The 18,460-nt window shown below is 45.5% G+C and overlaps 1 protein-coding gene across 2 annotated transcripts in view; it reads right to left on the reverse strand.

Moving 5' to 3' along the window:
* Nucleotides 1-6,201: 6,201 nt before the first annotated feature.
* Hephl1 (hephaestin-like 1) overlaps nt 6,202-18,460 on the reverse strand; it is a 68,662-nt gene continuing 56,403 nt past the window's right edge. Inside the window, exons 14-19 of one of the 2 annotated variants that reach the window (XM_087563273.1) lie at nt 16,401-16,507; nt 15,038-15,260; nt 13,681-13,820; nt 8,777-8,939; nt 8,278-8,349; nt 6,202-8,186 (exon numbers count right to left, since the gene is read on the reverse strand). In XM_087563273.1, coding sequence (XP_087419399.1) covers nt 7,984-8,186; nt 8,278-8,349; nt 8,777-8,939; nt 13,681-13,820; nt 15,038-15,260; nt 16,401-16,507 — 908 coding nt within the window. In that variant the 3' untranslated portion in view covers nt 6,202-7,983. 2 annotated transcript variants of the gene reach the window in all.

Here is an 18,460-nt window from a genome sequence, read left to right on the forward strand (position 1 = left end):
TCGTCACCTGCACAGCCAGCAACCAGCACCCAGTTTCCCCTTCCATCACTTAACTGCTTACAGAAGGCATCCTCCAGATCATCCAAACCGTTCTCCAAGTGGCTATGAAGTGTGGGGAGATAAAAAGTGGTATGCACATCTTTAGTTAATTTTATTCAAATGGTCCATAAATGAATCTCTTCCACCTTGAGTGGATTTTAAGTAGCCCAGTTCCCACTCCTGTCTGTTCTTCTCGAGGCATGTGGCATGGATTGGGATTGGGATGAGCAGGGCAATGTGGCCTGGAGGATGAGTCTGTTTAGGGCGGGCAGAACTGTGCTGAGTGTTTTCTAGGAACCAGTAAATCACAAACACACTTTCCCTTCTCTTTCTGCCAAGATCAACTCAACCAAGAGGAGAAATGGCCCCTGTGGGAAGCTTCTCATGACTCCTCCCCCAGTTGGGATGAGTCAGGCACTCTCTTGGTGCTCCTATACTGGCTAGTTTTATCAACTTGTGTTTGACACAAGCTGGGATTATCACAGAGAAAGGAACCTCCCTTGATAAACTGTTTTCCATGAGATCCAGCTGTAAGGCATTTTCTCAGTTAGTGATCAAGGGTGGGACTAGCCAGTATAGGGGCACCAAGAGAGTGCCTGACTCATCCCAACTAGGGGAGGAGTCATGAGAAGCTTCCCAAAGTGGCCATTTCTCCTCTTGATTGAGTCAATCTTGGCCCATTGTGGGTGGTGCCATCCCTGGGCTGGTGGTCTTGGGTTCTATAAGAAAGCAAGCTGAGCAAGCCAGGGGAAGCAAGCCAATAAGTAACATCCCTCCATGGCCTCTGCATCAGCTCCTGATTCCTGACTGCTTGAGTTCCAGTCCTGACTTCCTTGGGTGATGAACAGCAATGTGGAAGTGTAAGCTGAATAAACCCTTTCCTCCTCAACTTGCTTCTTGGTCATGATGTTTGTGCAGGAAGAGAGACCCTGACTAAGACAGCCCCCAACCCTCTAACACCCAGCTCACTCTGGACCGATAGTGTCTTGCTTGTCTACTCAGTAATCACATTTGAACTTCTGAGGTTCTCGGTTGGGTCTGTGCTGGTTTATAAACTCCCCCCACCCTGGCAATTCTGTGCGTTCGTTAAGACATCAATCAAAGATTGATGAACTTAAGAGATAACAAAGAGACATTGTTGGGAACTGGGAAGAAGAGACACCTGGCACTGGCATAGGATCAAAGGTGAAAGGTGGGGATGGAGCACAGTCTGAACTTTTGTCAATGGGCAGCAGGGAGTGGTGGAGGGACTGCTGTATAGAGTTATGCTTTAAAGCACTTCCTCCTCAACAGTGTGTGGAGTGGATTGGAAGGAGGGTTGAAGTGAGGAGGCTTCCAAGGTGTGCATGAGAAGTAAAGAAAGCTTCAGACAGGTGGGACAGGTGGTACAAACAAATGGTACCCAAGGGCACGAGAGTTGAGGGAACCATTTTTTTACTCCAAAAACAAAACAAAACAAAACAAAACAAAAAAAATCAGAGAAAAAAAAATCTCTGTCCTGGGCCAACATTCCTGGGAGGAAACCAGAAGGTAAAAGCCATGAGCCTAGGTTTGTTTCTTACTTACTGTGTGACCAGAATCTTTCTCTAAAGATTCTTAAGCCTGGTCTGTCACCCAAATAAGGATGGTCAGATAGGCTCCCCTCAGATTGTCCTTAGAATCCATGGGGTATCAGAGGAATGGAGTGATGCACACTTGCAGTCCCAGAACTTGAGAGGTGAAGACATGAGAGCCACAGTTCAAGGTCATCCATGACTACACGCTGAATTCTGGGCAGCCTGGGCTACACGAGACCATCCAAATAAGGGAGTGCTGTTTTGTTTTTAAAACAAACAAACAAACAAACAAACAAACAACTTCCCCTGAATTGTACACCCTTGGCATTAATAATCTCAGGACTCTAACAAGTCAAATGAAAGCACGGCCAACGTGGTGTTTTATTTTAATTTTCAGAATAGCCCTTAGGTTTTAATATAAAGTTTATCTCTGTGTGGAAAGCAGAGGTCTGTGTCAGGGAAGTTCCCCTGTCACTCCCCAGCTTACTTTATTTTACTTCATTTTATTTTTGAGATGAGGACTCTCCCTCTCTGAAGCTGGAGCCCATCAGTTTGGTGGACAAGACAAGCTGGCCAGTAAGTGGCAGGTTTCTCTTGCCTCTGCCTCTCCAGCACTGCCATCACTGCCACCACATGCCACCGCACCTGGTTCCTTTCATCGCTTCTGGGGAGACGCACACAGACCCTCACATTTGTGTGGCCATCACTCTGCCAATTGAACCAGCTCCCCACCTCCAGATTTCAGTTAGGCTTTACTTCATCTTCAGATCTTCAGAAAATGCGGGCAAATGAGTCAGAGTTCTCATATACCCACACTCTTCTCTTCAAGTTCTTCTAGCGTCATCTTGCAACAGAATTGTGCATCGGTTCCAAAAAAAAACGAATGTTGTGGTTTGCCCTGGGGTTATCTGTATTTTGATGCTAATTCCACTGCCCCAAGCACCGCTGCCTAGTCTAGGACTCTCCACTCAGGTGACTTCCTCAGAACCTTCTCCCATTTAATTTGTAAAATACAGGTGAGAGCAGGTACAGGATAACAGGAGGCCTGTCATTGGACAAGAAGGAAGGATGGGCGGGAGAAAAGTTTGAAGGAAGAGGAAGAGATTAGAACAGAAAGGAGGAAGAGACAGACAGCAGAGTAGCCTTGAGGCAACATGGAAGCTGCCGTGGAGGCTCCAGGCTGTATCTTTGCAGGTTGTTATAAATTTTCTTAAGGGATGGATGTGTACAGGACTTTGCATGTTTAGGTGGGCAATTATATCTTACCAATTGGATCAAAGGTTATTGTGTTGTGCTTCTTTCATGTAGCGATTTAAGTGTAAGAAAGTGTTTGTTGGCTGGGACACTGGGCCGTCATGGAGTTGGGACGTGTGTTTCTGACATGGAAACCTGCCTTGGGAACTAGGTAGGTAGAGAGACGCTGCCAGGCTCAGAGAGAGGCCTTCGGCAGTGTGATATGGGATGGGGCAGAGCAGGTGAGACGCTTTGCACTGAGATGAAGACATCAATCAGATATCTTGGGGCACTGCGGTGACGGACCTAGTGGGAGAAAAAGACTAAGTTTTATATATATATATATATATATATATATATATATATATATATATATATATATATATATATATATATATTTTTTTTTACAACCACTACAGAAACATTTGTGCATGGGCAGGGGGCACATTTCTCATGTCCTTTGATTTTTTGATGACATTGCCTGATAATTATAAGGAGCACTAGGGACATCAAGTCTTCCCTGCCCTCATCTCATCCTGGCCACAGAGTGATCCCTGGTGGGGTGCGCCCTTACAGCCAGCCACCCAGAATCGGTTTCGCTTGCTCACGTGCTTGGCAGACTACCTGCGCTGCGTGAACACTCAAGTGCTCACTGGCCTGATACTTGCTGAGCGACTGCTGTGCACTGTGTGACCGTGTGTGTGATCTGTGGGTGCAGCAGGAAGCGGTCCAGGTCAGAAGTGCTCACTTCCCGGGAACTTTCATGCCGGCCATGATACAGACAAAGCTCAAAGATTACATCCCATGATTAACGCTACAAAAGCAAACACTGGACATGGGACATTACAGAAGAGGGGCTGTCCAAAGGAGGAAAACTAAGAGAGAGGAGTAGGATGCAGAGAGGGCAAAGGGAACAGACTACAGGCCACAGAGAGGAGCATGTGCAAAGGCCTGAGTGAGGCAAGAACCCCAGGAGGTCCTGAGCGGAGGAGAAGCTGCAGAGGTAAGCATAGGCCTCACCAAGCTGGGCCTCACCTACCCAGGGGAAAAGCACTGGAGTGTAACAGGAAGATGTTAGGAAATGACCTAATCAGATTTGGGGGAGCATAGCAGCAGACAGTTTTGTGGACAGACAGTGGATGGAAGGGACAAGAATGGCTTTGTGCAGGGAGCTCTTGCAATGACCCTGCCAAACAGGGACCTGTGAGCCTGCAATCAAAGCCAAGGTTGGAGAAGCCATTTTGAATTTATTAGAATACAGGCTCAGACGTGTGAGGATGGATGTATAAAGGGATGCAAGAGAACACAGCAAACTCAGTGACCCCTGTTTCTTCCACTGCTCTGGAACTGTCAAGTTTGAAATCAATGTCCAGGTGATGGTGAGGTCAGTCATCTAAGGAGACCCTACGAGATGGCACATCTGGGCCCTTTCCAGTTTTCCCAGCTGTGTGCCTTGCATTACTTGGCCCCTCCTCCAACCCCTGAGGCCAGGAGTGCAGTGCCTCACTTCAGTGGTCTTTGTTAAACTGGAAGCCCTACCCAAGCTAGGAAACTGTTCCCTCCTTCCCCACCCCCATCTTCCCCACCCACTTAGAGAAGACTCCTCCAGGTTAACAAGTCACCACTTCTTGTCTCTACATTTCCCACAACCCACCAAAGGAAACCAACCAAGGTGCTCAGCTTTTGACCGTGCATGGATACAATCCCAGCTCCTAGCCGAACACATCATCATTTCTCACCTAAACTCTATAAACCCCCTTGCTTTAGGCTGCATGTGCGACTTCACTGACCTCCAGCTATGAGATCGGTGAGAATTGCCTCTTAATAAACCTGCCTCTCTCTACTTTTAATCTGGTCTAATCTGGCCCACATCTGTGTCACCAGGGAGAGAAAATGCCTATCTGTAGTCACACACACACACACACACACACACACACACACACACACACACACCCCTACCTTATCTATCTTATATTTAAATTTATTTTATTTTTGAGACTCAGTCTTTCTGTGTAGTCCTGACTGTTCTGAAACTCACTATATAGACCAAGCTGCCCTCACACACTCACAAAGATTCTCCTGCCTCTGACTCTCAGGTGCTCCGATTAAAGTTATGAGTCACCATACCCTGTTTATCATTTTATATATTATCATTATTCACTTATCTTTGTTGTAAGGCTGGGGATTGAACTTGGGGCCTTGTACAGTCTGGGCAGGAGCTCTTCCACTGAGCCACATACCCAACAATTGCCTTTCTTGTATAGGGACGCATTTAAGGATAATCTGAGATAGACTGTCCGTCATCACAAGAACCTTAGCTTATCACACGCCTTCAAATACACTTCCTGAGATCGCAATCAGATCTTCAAGATGAGGGTATGGAATCTTTGGGAGCCTTGCTTACTGCGAAGTAACAGAGGGTCAGTGAGAAGGCTCAGTGGAGAGCTTGGTCGCAAGCCTGAAAACCTGAGCGCAGCTCCGGGGTCAAAGCAGAGGACGGATTGCTGAGAGCTGTCCTCTGATCTCCGTGCGCCATGGCACAGCCACACCCTTCCTCTGCCTCCTCACTGGCACATAATAACAAGGAGAATAAATTTGAAATTCTTTAAAGGATAAAGGAGCAAAACAGGCCCACGGTCAAGTTCTGGGGGCTGCCAGCATTTAGACGTCAGGAGACAAGCTAGCCAAAGAATGAGAAGAAATAAAAAATGGAAGAAGGCAAGTTGCCTGCGAGTCTGCAGAGCCCGAGACTTGGAAGGGTGTCCAAAGGCTGAGAGGTGGAGATGCCTGTGGGAAAGCTATTGTGAAGACCCTCGTGATGACCCCTGGCGGGGCACAGTGCTCAGCTTACTGACAGGTTGGATGATTCCAAGCCATTGGTGCAGCATAAAGAGCACTGGTGTCAGACCGCACGGGTGTGGGCGGCTCTTCACATCCTACGCTGGGGAGACGCTGCGGTATGAGTGGAGGAAGACTGCTCCTTGCTCTCCACTGTCAATGGTGGACCTGGCTGGTGTCTTACCTCGCAGAATGCTGTGGAAGGCAGACGCTGATGGAAGAGGAATGGGACAGTCTGAGAAGGCAGACTGAGAGGGAAAGAGCCTGGCCCTGCCAGGAGCGAGGACACCTCCTCCACAGTGAGCCAAGGAAATGGTGGCTATTTCTGTAATCAGAGTGAGGCTGATTACAGAAGGGACCACACGGGAGGAGCCAGGAGGAGTCATAATATGTGTGGTGACATGTCATTCTGTTCCTTTGATACAAGTGACATAGTCATCATAGATAGATATCTAAGATGACTCTTTTTAAACCACTCCACACACACACACACACCCCATAACAACAGGTAACTTTGAGTGAAAACAAACACATAGAAATTGCCATCTGTGAAACTTTATTAAAAAGAGAAATAGCGAAACAAAACTACTTTGTGGTTTGTTGTCCTTAAAAAAAAAAATAAGTGAAAAAGGGAGGAAAAAACTTTTACAACTAAACAGATTTTGACATATTGAAGATCAGTCATAGATGCTTGCCATACTTCTTGTTCTTGTTGTACAACCTACTAGGAACGAACTCCACAGAGCAGGTGGTTCGATAAACTACGCAATCACCTTGTCGGCAGTCAGCAGGCTGGAGTTCAGAATCACTTGGGTACCCTGTTTGTCGACGCAGTCAAGCGAACTACAAACAACTATTAGTGGTTGTGTCATTTTTATCTAAGACTATGGCTTCTGTCAATTTCCCCTCACCAACAGTAATAATAATTTTAAAAAGGCACAAAAGATCCCTTCACCAGAGTGTTTATTAGGTCCTACTCGTTCACCTGGACATTCAAGTGACCCACCGCAAAGGCAGTGGTCTAACATCACGTGTCTGGCAACAGCATCCCAGGGCAGCATGCCCTGAGCTAAGGTAGAATTCCCAGTCTATAATAAACAATGTTGCTTTTATCAATCTTACATCTAATGTCTAGGGAGCTGAAAGAGAGGGTGCATTGTGTCCTTATAGGCTCAGCTTTCTTGCTGGGCATTTTGTATTTGTGTGTGAGTCTTAGCAGCTATAGCACTAATTTCTAACACTGATTTAACAGTTTAAAAACCACCAGGACTACTATTTTCTAGCTGCCCCCCTCCTCTCGGGGTCATGTCTTTAACAAGCATGAATGCAGGATTTTGAGAGACCTTTCTCCTAGTCAATCCGCTGCATTGATGTATGCCTCCTGCCACCCCTCAGATGACGAACTTTCATAGAAGATGAAGAAATGCCCCTAAATGAATGAAAAGTGAGACTCGAGGTTCCGGCAGAGACAGGGAGTCTCTAGCTTATGAGGAGGAAGTCAAGCCTGCTCCTTGACTGATTCTAGCCCTCCCACATCCTGAAATAAAAAATGCCCTAGTTGATTTTTTTTGAAAGTACAGAAGTTGCCAAGGAGACACATGGTAAAAAAAAATGTAGCGTGAGGTGAATTGTAAACATTCAAGTATCCCAACAGGTTGAGTTAAAATCAGCAGCAATGAAATAAATAACCATATAGCTTTGACTTGTATAACAAACAATGCATGGGCTCTCTATGTTAAAGGGGAAAGATCAGGAGAACTGCTGGAAGCCTCCAGAAGATTCAGGAGATCCATTTCCATCAGCACATACTGACTTGGACGTTCCCACAAACTCCTCGGAAGCTTGCTAACCCTGAAACAACTGAGGGCGCAATTTCATGTGACAGTGTTTAGCACCAGTGTGACTCCAGACGGACAGATGTCCAAGGCACCGTAACGTTTTCTAGAAGCTACTCATCTAGAAACCTTGGGGTAGGTGAGGCAGCGTTGTTTGACTTAAATCAGTGAAAACATCTTTCAGAGGGTAACCCCCTGGGTGAGCTGTTCACAAAACAGACTGAGGGTCAGCAGCTCTCAATCCAGTGCATTCTCCCTGTTCATGTGTTTTACACCTGAGAATCATTCACAGCCAGTTAAAAAAAATAAATAAATAAAAGCACATTGCTTTGGATGACCCATTCCGAGGCTCCGAAGAAGCCTGATCTAGGATACAGTGTCCGAGTTCCTTGGTGAACAATGCATCGGTCCAGTTTCCCTGTTAGCTAGTGTGTGTCCAGTTGTGGAACCTGACCCATTCCTGCCGAGGAAGGTCAGAGCATTCACAGAGCATCTGTGGGGAGTGCACAGGACTGGACCTCCCTGTAAGCCATCTGCCTCCTTGAAGAGCGGAGTCTGAGGGCGAGAATCACGGTGGCCACCAGGAGGAGGAGTCCCAGGATGAAAAGGATGACCAGCGCTGCCTTGGCTCCTCTTGGACGCAGACTCTTGCCAAAGAAGTAGAGGTCTTCCTGTCCAGGTTGTTCTGTGAGAAAGAAAAGTGAGGCATCAGGTACCTGCCTCTCCCCGGGAGTAAAAGGCTGGGGCACAACCACAGGATTCATAGATGTCATTACCCTGGGAGGGCACTGTGACTGCATGGGGTCCTGCTCCAGAAGGGGACTTGGTAGAATATGGAATCCTGTTGTCTGCACAAAAAAAGAAAAAGAAAGGTAACTGTTTCTAAAAGAAAACCCACCAATGCATCTTTTACCAGTAAGAACTTTCCTCCTCCAAGTCTGCCATCTTTCTTGAATCCTAACTGAGCTATTTCACGCCAGGGTCGAGTACCACCCCCTCAGCTGCCCTATCTCTGCTCATCCACTGAGATCTCTCTTTAGATCACGGCATCTTGAGCTCATGACCCAGACTATCACACATCCTCCGACTGCCTCTGGACCCCCATACCCTGCACTGTTTCTGGCTGTCTCAGTCGTGATCACATATCCACGTACTCGTCTCTCTCACTTGACTCTGAGCTTGCTGGGGTTTGTACCTGTGTTTTTCTCATGCCTCCTGATTTCCAGGTCTACAGGAAGATTGGTGCCATGAGCTGGCGTCACTGACAAACAGTACCTATGTTCCTGAGGACAGTGTACGTGGTCTCCATGCCAGCATGGATGTGGTCGGACACGTGGCAGTGAAGGAGCCACGTCCCCGGGTGATCAGCAAACAGCTCGATGGTTTGAAATGTCCCAGGAAAGAGATCATACACATCTTCTCGGTAGGACTTATCAATCTGCGAACGTCAGAAGAGAAAAAATGTAGGGAGGAAAGCTGTTTTTGTTTTGTTTTGTTTTGTTTAAACAACAGATCACTCCGATAAACTTGTAGTGACCAGTGTCTCCAATGGCCTCAACAGCCCTCCTACCCTGATACTCATACCCTCCAGGCGTCCCTCCTAGGTTATATGAGGTTAGCCTGTGTGCGGAATAAGGTAGGGGTAGAGGAAGCATTGTTTGGATAAGAAAGCTATAGTTCTTCCCTTTTAGGTCAGTCTGGGTGAAGCTGGCTCCCTCATCATACCCATGAGATGAGGAAATTAAGTCTTCAGTCACAGACACCCAAGTGAGCCGGAAGATGGATCCCATGGCTCCAGTCAAACTCTTAACAACCACACACCCAGATATCTTGATTAGGCCCCATGAGAGACACTGACGCCAACTAGCCCACTCCTCCAGACTTTTGGCCCAGAAAGAAGGAGAAGGTAAGTGCTTACGGTTTGGAGTCACTGAGTTATAGAGTGACTCGCCATGCGGCAATAAAGCAGCGGAACTACACACATCTCTGTCGGACTGACCAATGGGAGGGAGAGACAGAAACCACAGACATGGAGAAGGAGCACCACTAAGATCTGCTGTGCAAAGCAAATATTGCAAACAAACAGCTTGCATTCACAGACTGCAATTAGAAAGGACACAACCATGAAAGACCGTTCAAAAAGAAGTGGGTGGAGACTGGAAAGGTGGCTCTGTGGTTAAGGCCACCTGCTCTTGCAGAAGACCTGCACTCAAGCTCCAGCACATCCGTGGTACATCTAACCATCTGTAACCCCAGTCCCAGGGTGTTAGCATTTTGTCTAAGCTCCGCCCCACAGCTACACTGCAACAGGAATACCTGACTCACTGTAAAAGGGGCTGCTTGCCCTCTCCGCTCTCTCTCGCTTTCCTATTCCTGCTCTGTCCTCTCGAACCTTCTCCCCTCCCTATTCCCTTCCTTCCTCTCCCCCCATTTCCTTCCTTTCCCTTCCTACTCTCTCTCCACATGCTCATGGCTGGCCTCTACTTCTCGATTCGTTCTCTCTCTCTCTCTCTCTCTCTCTCTCTCTCTCTCTCTCTCTCTGCTTTTCTCTGTCTCTACTACCCTCTCAACCCTCCCCATGTATTCTATCCTATACTGTCCAGTGGCTGTCCCTCTGGGGAAGAGAAGCCTTTCAGCATGGATCAGCTTGGGCATCTCCTTTCCCTGCACCTGACTACACCTCCACAAAACACATTCCCTCTTTCTTTATCTTTTTATAAACATAGCACAGGAGATCTAGTGCCCTCTTCTGACTTTGTGGCCCCCAGGCACAGCCATATGTCTACAAACATAAATACAGGCAAAAGCTCATACATATATATTATTTGTTATCTATCTATCTATCTATCTATCTATCTATCTATCTATCTATGTATCTATCTATCATCTATCTATCATCTATCTATCATCTATCTATTATTCTATCATCTATCATCTATCTATTATTCTATCATCTATCATCTATCTATCCATCTATCATCTATCTATCATCTAAATATCATCTATCATCTGTCTATCATTTATCTATCATCTATCTATCCATCTATCATTTATCTATCTATCATCTATCTATCCATCTATCATTTATCTATCTATCATCTATCTATCCATCTATCATTTATCTATCTATCTATCTATCATCTGTCTATCATCTATCTTCTATCATCTATCTATATCTATCTATCTATCTATCTATCTATCTATGTGCTTTTTGAGACAGTATCTCTTTTTTTTTTAAACATTTATTTATTTATTATATATAAGTACACTGTAGCTGTCTTCAGACACACCAGAAGAGGTCATCAGATCTCATTATAGATGGTTGTGAGCCACCATGTGGTTGCTGGGATTTGAACTCAGGACCTCTGGAAGAGCAGTCAGTGCTCTTAACCGCTGAGCCATCTCTCCAGCCCGAGACAGTATCTCTTTATATAGTCCTGGCTGCCATAGAACTCACTTTGTAAGCCCAAAATGGCCTTGAACTCATAGAAATCGTTCTGCTTCTACCTCTGGAATGTTGGGATTAAAGATGCATACACCCATAAAATAAACCTTTGGAAAAGAAAAAGAAGTGGGCAGCATGAATAGTATTGATTCTTAAAAATAATTATGAATCATATTAATTCTTTCCGAGAAGACCAAATGGCTTCTTTGGCAAACTTCTATCACGTATCTAAAGAAGTAATAGAAATCTTAGACAGACTCTTGTAGAAACTAGAGGCCAAGGAGTGCTTTCAAAGTCTCTGTATGAACTGACTTTGTGATGATTTAAATTAAAAAAAAAAAGCTTCTTAGTAATCTGTAAAAACGCTGATCTCAGAAGTAATCACTGAGGGTACAGTGGTTGTTTTCAGAGGCTGAAAGTGCAGGGAGGCAGGAATGGAGAGAGCTGACCAGAAGGTACAGTCAGAAGCAGGAAGCCTTGTCGTTGTCTTATTTGACAGACTCATTACAGATAATCACCAAGTACTGCACACTTAAAAAGCTAGGACAGGACTGTGATGTTAGAGGAGAACCGGATGGTTCCATTCTGATTTGCATGTTATGCAGTGTGTACATGAGTGGGGACACCGCACTGTCTCCCAGAAACGTGCACAAATTACACTTTCATGTATCAGTTAAAAGAAAGCACAGAGAGACACAAAACTTACATACTTCACCAAAGAATATGTAGAGACGGCAGGTGGAAACTCAAGACGATGCTCAGTGTAAGAGACAACTAGTTCAGAGTAAACTGGCCAACAGGAAAAAGAGAAACAAGAGCCCAAGCACAGGTATGACCCGGAGCATGGGAGCTGTTGTGTATTTCCATGGGGACTGAGAAAGTGTACCACCGCATCACAACGGCTGGGCAGGGTCTGACCAACAGACAGTTGCCGCATGGCTTCGAAATTCTGCACATTTGTTAAGGAAATAAAAACAGATTCATGCAAAAATATGTGTCTGTTTATAATGACTTAGACCCTCCTTGGAAACCCTCTCATATTTCTTATTGGAAAAAATAATAAACCACACTGTGTCCATATGACGGACTACAACTTAGCCGTCACATAAAACAAACTTGTCACACATAGGAGAGGCATGCAGCCGAACTCCTCTACTGGACTGGAGATTCTGCAAGCTGCATGGCTTCTTTCTACAAGATATTCACAATATTGAAACTCTAGAGATAATCATGATCTGTGAGGTTTGTTATGCTTAATTTGTTTTTAAAATTTAGTATTTTAGTGTGTGTCCCCACATATGGATGCCATAGTCCTTGTGTGGAGATCAGAGAGCAGCTCTAGGGAATTGTGGGTTCTGGGGAACAAACTCAAGTCATCAGCCTTGCAGGGCAAGTGCCTTTGCCTGATGAGTCATGGTGCAGTTTGAGAGGCTGGAAGTCCAAGGGGAAGGGGCCTGACCTAGTGGGTGCTCTTTTGCTGCACTGTCCCATGGCTAAAGGCACAAGGATACAGTGTGGACAGCAAGTTTGCGGCCTCAGTAATATGACTGACATCTCTCTGTTCGTGAGGACTTTATCCTGAAACTGATCACTTGCCATCAAGTCCCACCCCCCAGCCACCTGCTAGGACTGGAGATCCGAGGCTCCAACTTGTGGCTTTGGGAAACACATTCAGATCACAGCCGAGACAGAAATAGAGCAGGACTAACCAAATGTTCGACTGGCCTACTGGAGTGACCTACAGGGGTGACGGGAAGCTGTGTCTGGGAAGGCGATGAGGGAGAGCCTCTGCTTCGAGTGCTGGTTAGACCTCTGCTTGTGTTTACAAACAACCCAGAATCTTACAATAAGTGGGATTTTGTGCAGAGTGAATTAAATCTTCATTTTACATATATGTGTGGTGAACTTTTTATAATTTTACAGTTTTATTATCTAACATTTACAATGTGTGTTGGCATTGTGAAAACCATTTACTGCATATTACCCTCACTGCTGTTGGCTAACAGTGGATGTCTTTGAAACAGTGTTTCAGGAGATTGGTGTTGGCCCGGTATAATAGCATGGACTGGTCCTGCTTCCTCACAGGCCAGGCTTGGCTATATTCTCCACTTCCTTGTAAAGAGCACCAGAACCTGAGGTGACTGACTGTGTGGACTTTATCCTTGATGAACATATATGACGTGTGCGTTTTAAACAGCTCACAAGGAGATTCTGCCCTGCCACTGGCACTGCCCACACAGCAGAAGGTCACCCATGGTGCATCCCAGATCTCTGGGGCAAGAGTCAAGAAGAAGCTGGAGCTCAAAAGATCTCCTTTACCAGATAGGGCTGTTTTGTGAACTAGTCAGGGAGAAAAAGAAAGAGATATTGGTGGGGCAGGGAAAGGAAGAAGCAAACAATAGGAGGGGAGGGGGAGAAGGGGAGGGAGGGGTGGGAGAAAGGAGCGGGAGAATACCCAAAGCCTATGGGAGTTCATATAAAGTGTGAACCGCATACTCCAGGGTGGCCACAAGTATGACCAGACCACTGATGGCAAAACTCACGTGAAACTCAGAAAGGCTGGTAGGTTACAAGAAATGAAACCTAACATTAAAAATACCAGGAGAAGGTGTGGCCACCTGGTCTGTTCTCTAATATGAGGCTCCCATAGGACTTATAGCCAACTTAGTCCCTTCCTGTCACAGACGCATTGAGCGTCCCTTCAAAGCCCTTCTGGGCCCCTTCCCGTACTTACTTTGAACAGAAAGCTCTCTGCATGGTAATGGATCGTGTGTATGTCCACTTCGCTTCCGATGCCCAGCAAATACCAGTTGGTCATTGAGTCTTCAGTCATTATGAGGCCAGGGAGGTTTCCAAAAATCTTTCCATTAATGGCTAAGGAGATGAAGACAGATACCCTCGGGTCAGAGGAGGTCAGTAGCGCTCACCCAGTGGTAGCATGGTTCAAGGTCAGGGCCACTAGCACTCTTAACTGCCTGAATAGATAGGTTCCAGCCACTCACACTGGCCAATGGAGCCACCACTCTAGACCCAAAATCCAGATAACCAAGGAATCTTCAAATGTAGGGATTGGGGAAAGAAACATCCGAGTCTGTCTGTGAGAGTTATATCTCCAGTAACAGGGTGTTTATTCATGTTTTATTCCACATGCCTCTTTGGGAAGTAGACAGTGTGCTGCTGAGAATTCACATCGAGATTTACTCCATGCTATTCACGAGTAGACGAAGACACAGAGTATCTAGCACATATAAGTGTGTGTAAAGCCTATGTACATGTAATGGATAAATCAAATGTATATGTATGTATATATTATGTCTACTTATATACATACACACACATGCTGAGCCTACCTGGATCTGTGTCTGTTTCACTTTCTAAGAATAGAATAAGTTTATCTGAGTCTCTAAAAGGCACATCATGCAGGCTGAATGGGCCTCATTATAACCAAAGCAAGCGGGTTATACAGTGGTGACCTCACTCCACCTCCTACTAACTTTACACTCTGTGCATCATGACTCAACCATGTGAGGTCCATTTGCTGAGAACCGAGAACGTACTAAGAAACTTCTGAGACAGGTAAGGAAGTGCGTCTGAATGGCGAGCTGGCCACCATGTTCTTACCCACATCAACAGCTTAGTGACCTGGATCAAGGCTCATCTGTACAAGTAGCTCTTGGTGAGAGAGTGTGTGCATGTCTGTGCAAACACACCACTCCTGCTCAAGCTATGAAGGGCAAGCGTCCTTAAGCAGGACCCAATTCTGTAACATACACATTAAAATGAAATTCTTGAGTGATACTTCGATTTCCAGAGAATTATGCCAAACCCTTAAGTTTGACCACACAGAAGCTGTAATGGATTCATATTAAAACTTATCAATAAGTGACAGTTTGACCTTTTAAAACATTTCCTGTTCACAGCTTTAAGGTCTCAGCATTCAGCAATAGCTGTCCCTAATCAGAGCCACAGAGCTGCTTTGGTCTGGAAAGGGCTTCCGAGGGCTTTCTCCAGACATCCCTGAGGGAAGACAGGAGCCCAGAGGAGGGGCTGGGGTCCCATCCAGGGCATTTCTCCAACCGTCTTCTCCTCACCGTGCATTCTGTTGCTCTCTTCAAAGTCATCGGTGCGCCTGAAATCCCGTGGATCTTTGTTGAGGTACTTCTTGATGTTGTCATCCAGATACCACGACTCGTTCTCATTGAAGACCAGGAAGAGCAGCGCAAACTCGTAGTCAACGTCACTTCTTCTCCCCTTCTCGTTTAGCACCCCCTCTCGGCATGTGATCAGAGGCCCCATCAACCCACTGTACGTATCCTGGACAGAAAAAGTAACCAAGTTCAGTGAGCGGCTAATGCGCCATCCCGTCCCACGTGTCGCCATCCTAATGTAGACACTCTCTTCTCCGGCCTGGCTCACTCCACCGTCAGTTGTAATCTGAATGTCTCAAAGGCTCGATATGTTCGAGATGCACAACTGGATAAACAAGCTTTCCACATTTCTCAGATACAAATATACTTTTCCAAATGCTCTGTGTGCTTATAAACTCCAGGACTTTAATTCATAATATCTAATGTGCTACTAAGGGAAAGTGAAGATAGCCCTTCACTTTAAAAACGACTACATCTTACATAGGCTGCGATTCCGGTGTGAACTTTGGTTTCTGATGTATGATTAAACACCACCTTAGTTTTGTGTACAACAGGTACCTGAATCAGAGCCACCTCTGAGTCTTTGCTTTTTATTTCTCAGACTATTTATGACCCAAAGATTCCATAGTTTTAGTGAAGTTTGGGATGTGCTTTTGAGCCCTGGGTGTCCTTCAACCTGACCAGAGGGCCCAGTGAGATGAGATGGCTCAGTCAGGAAGGGCACCTGAAGCCAGGCCTAACGACCCAAGATGTACTGCTGGGACCCACATAGTGGAAGGGGAGAACTGACTTCTTCGCTGACCTCTGACCTTTACATGTGTGCTGGGACATGCATTTGTGTTTATGCACACACACACACACACACACACACACACACACACACACACACAAACGTAATTGAAAGGAAAAGATTTTCCACTTCCCAAAAATCATGAGCAAATTCTATTGCAGGACACCTGTTTCCTTTCAGACTGGCATATTCTCATGGGATTCAAATTGTCTTGAAAGTTCTATGCATGGAAATTAAATAGCTTCATTTTTATACTCTTATACCCGCAGTTAGCAAACTTAAAACAGTTATAAAGCCTTGTTTACACTAGGTCTGTGTTGTTTTTGTTTCTCTGTGGGTCCTGCTGCCTCTGTTACACCCATGGATGGTGTCCACGGATGTATGCAGCTGGATTTGGCCAGCGGACTATAGTTTGAGAGCTCTGTTCTGAGTCACACCCCTCTCACAATGCCCACCAGAATAGGGGTGATTCCAACAGTCACCTTGCAACAACCCTGGCTCCTCTCTCCACCTTACCTTCACAAAGTTTGCTGTTGAAAAGTACACCCACGGGATACAGTTGGGATCAGAGGGCCCAGGACCTGATCTCTTTGGGACATTCCATCTGTACGTTTTTATTTCCCCTGAAGTTAAAGAGAAAAAAATAAAATTGGCTCTTAGATTTACCTGACGAATTACAAACAAGCCTTTAAATATTAGGTAGAGATAATTTCTCATGTGCCAGATAGGGCCTGAGAAAACCTACGCCTGGATTCCTACAGTTTCCGACTGATAGAGCTTGTCTCTGTGACCTCGGGCTCCAGCCTTCCCTTACTCTGCCTGTTTGGTTGTCAGTGAGCATCCAGGATGTAAAGATGTATTTCACAGTGCACTGTTCATTCTGCTTGAATTCTGTGTCTTCTTCCCAATCTATCCTTTGGTATTTGTCTTCAGGGGTCTCAGTCTTAGCCTCTGGCGCCATAATGACTAACTCTGCCAACCTGAGAGGACCCTGAGTTACCTAGGAGACAGGCTGCCAGGCACACCTGTGGGGGATTATCTAGAGAGGTTAACCTTTGAGCTTGTCCGTGAGGGAACACCTCGCTTAGTCTGACTGGGGTGAGAAGACCCACCGTAACTTAGGGCAGCACCATCTCATGGCCTGGGATCCTAGACAGGTGGAAAAGGAGAAGGAAAGCTATGAACAGCATCCCTTTCTCTCTGCTTCCTGACCGTTGGTGCAACGTCGCCTGTCACCTCATGTTTCTGCCACCGTGACCTCCCAGAAATGACCTGAAACCTGCAACTGTGAACCAGAATTCACCCTTCCTTCTGTAAGTTGCTTTGCCAGAATATCTTACCAAGAGATAGGAAAAGGGAGGCCAGGTGTGTAGGCATAATGTTTTTGCACAGTGAGTAAAGATTATCCTCATGTTATTCAAATGCTGATTTCTCTGACCCCATGTCTTGCTTCAATCCGGATGTGGCATTGCAATGTTTACATCAAGAATCTCCTGTCTCAAGTTTGTGTACACAATGCTTATCATTTATTCTCTGCCTTGTCAATAAAACCTGATCAGCCAATGGCTGGGCAGAAGAGAGAATAGGCTGGGACTTCCACCAGCCAGGGGAGGGGATAAGAGAAGAGAGGAAGACAGATGGAGCTATGAGGGGGGAGGAGAGGTGACATCATGGGCGTTCAGCTGAAGCATGAAAGGCCCTAAATGCAAGTATTATGAGGATTTTGGCTGAGGGTAGCCATATTAGTTTAGAAGATCAAAATACATCACTAACTGTGCAGATATTACAGTAAAGCTTGATTAAATAAATCTTAGTCTCTCTGTTTTATTATTGGGGAATTATCTAGGATAAATAAAAAGAGCTGCTGTAGTAATTTACAGTATACGTTTATGTTAAAATTAACATTTAAACAGATGAGAGTTGCTAGGGATCTTGGAGTGGTCTTTCCTCAGTCCTCCCTCCTCAGTCCTCCCTACAGATCAAGGGAGTCAGAATGAGGCTGGGACTGAAGCACCAACGTTTTGAAAGCTTCTTATGCAGGACTGTGCAATGCAGCTAGTACCAGGGTAAGAGAGAACTAATTCCAAATCCCTACCCTATGCAATGGTTTGGGGGGAGGGAGGAGGCTGGAACTTTCTGTTTAACTGCTATTTGACAAAGTACTTAGCTTCCTTGATCTACAATTTCCTTATGGTAAACTAGCTTAGTGCCCATGCTTTAGGACTTTTGTAAGGGTGAATTGAAATTATATAATGTAAGTTACACGGGGATAATACTACACTCCAGCTAGTCAGTAAATGTTAACTTTTTGCTTGTGTTTTTGTTTTCTGAAGCAAATTTTTCTTATGTAGCATTGAACACAGATAAATGGGACACAGAGGGAATAAAACCCCTCAGCCACTGTATAGGCCACCTCAGTGGATCAGTACTGAGCGATAACTCAAACAAGAGCCTTAACCCAGGCTTCAGAATGTCTTACACCCTGTGACCTTTGACTTTAGCCTTATCAGCACCCCTCCATAAACACAAACAGCAAACCACAAACTCCTTTCAGTTTCATCTATAAAACAAAATGA

Source organism: Rattus norvegicus, chromosome 8 (genome assembly GCF_021556685.1).
Source record: "Rattus norvegicus strain SHRSP/BbbUtx chromosome 8, alternate assembly SHRSP_T2T, whole genome shotgun sequence".
Classification (NCBI taxonomy): Eukaryota; Metazoa; Chordata; class Mammalia; order Rodentia; family Muridae; genus Rattus; species Rattus norvegicus.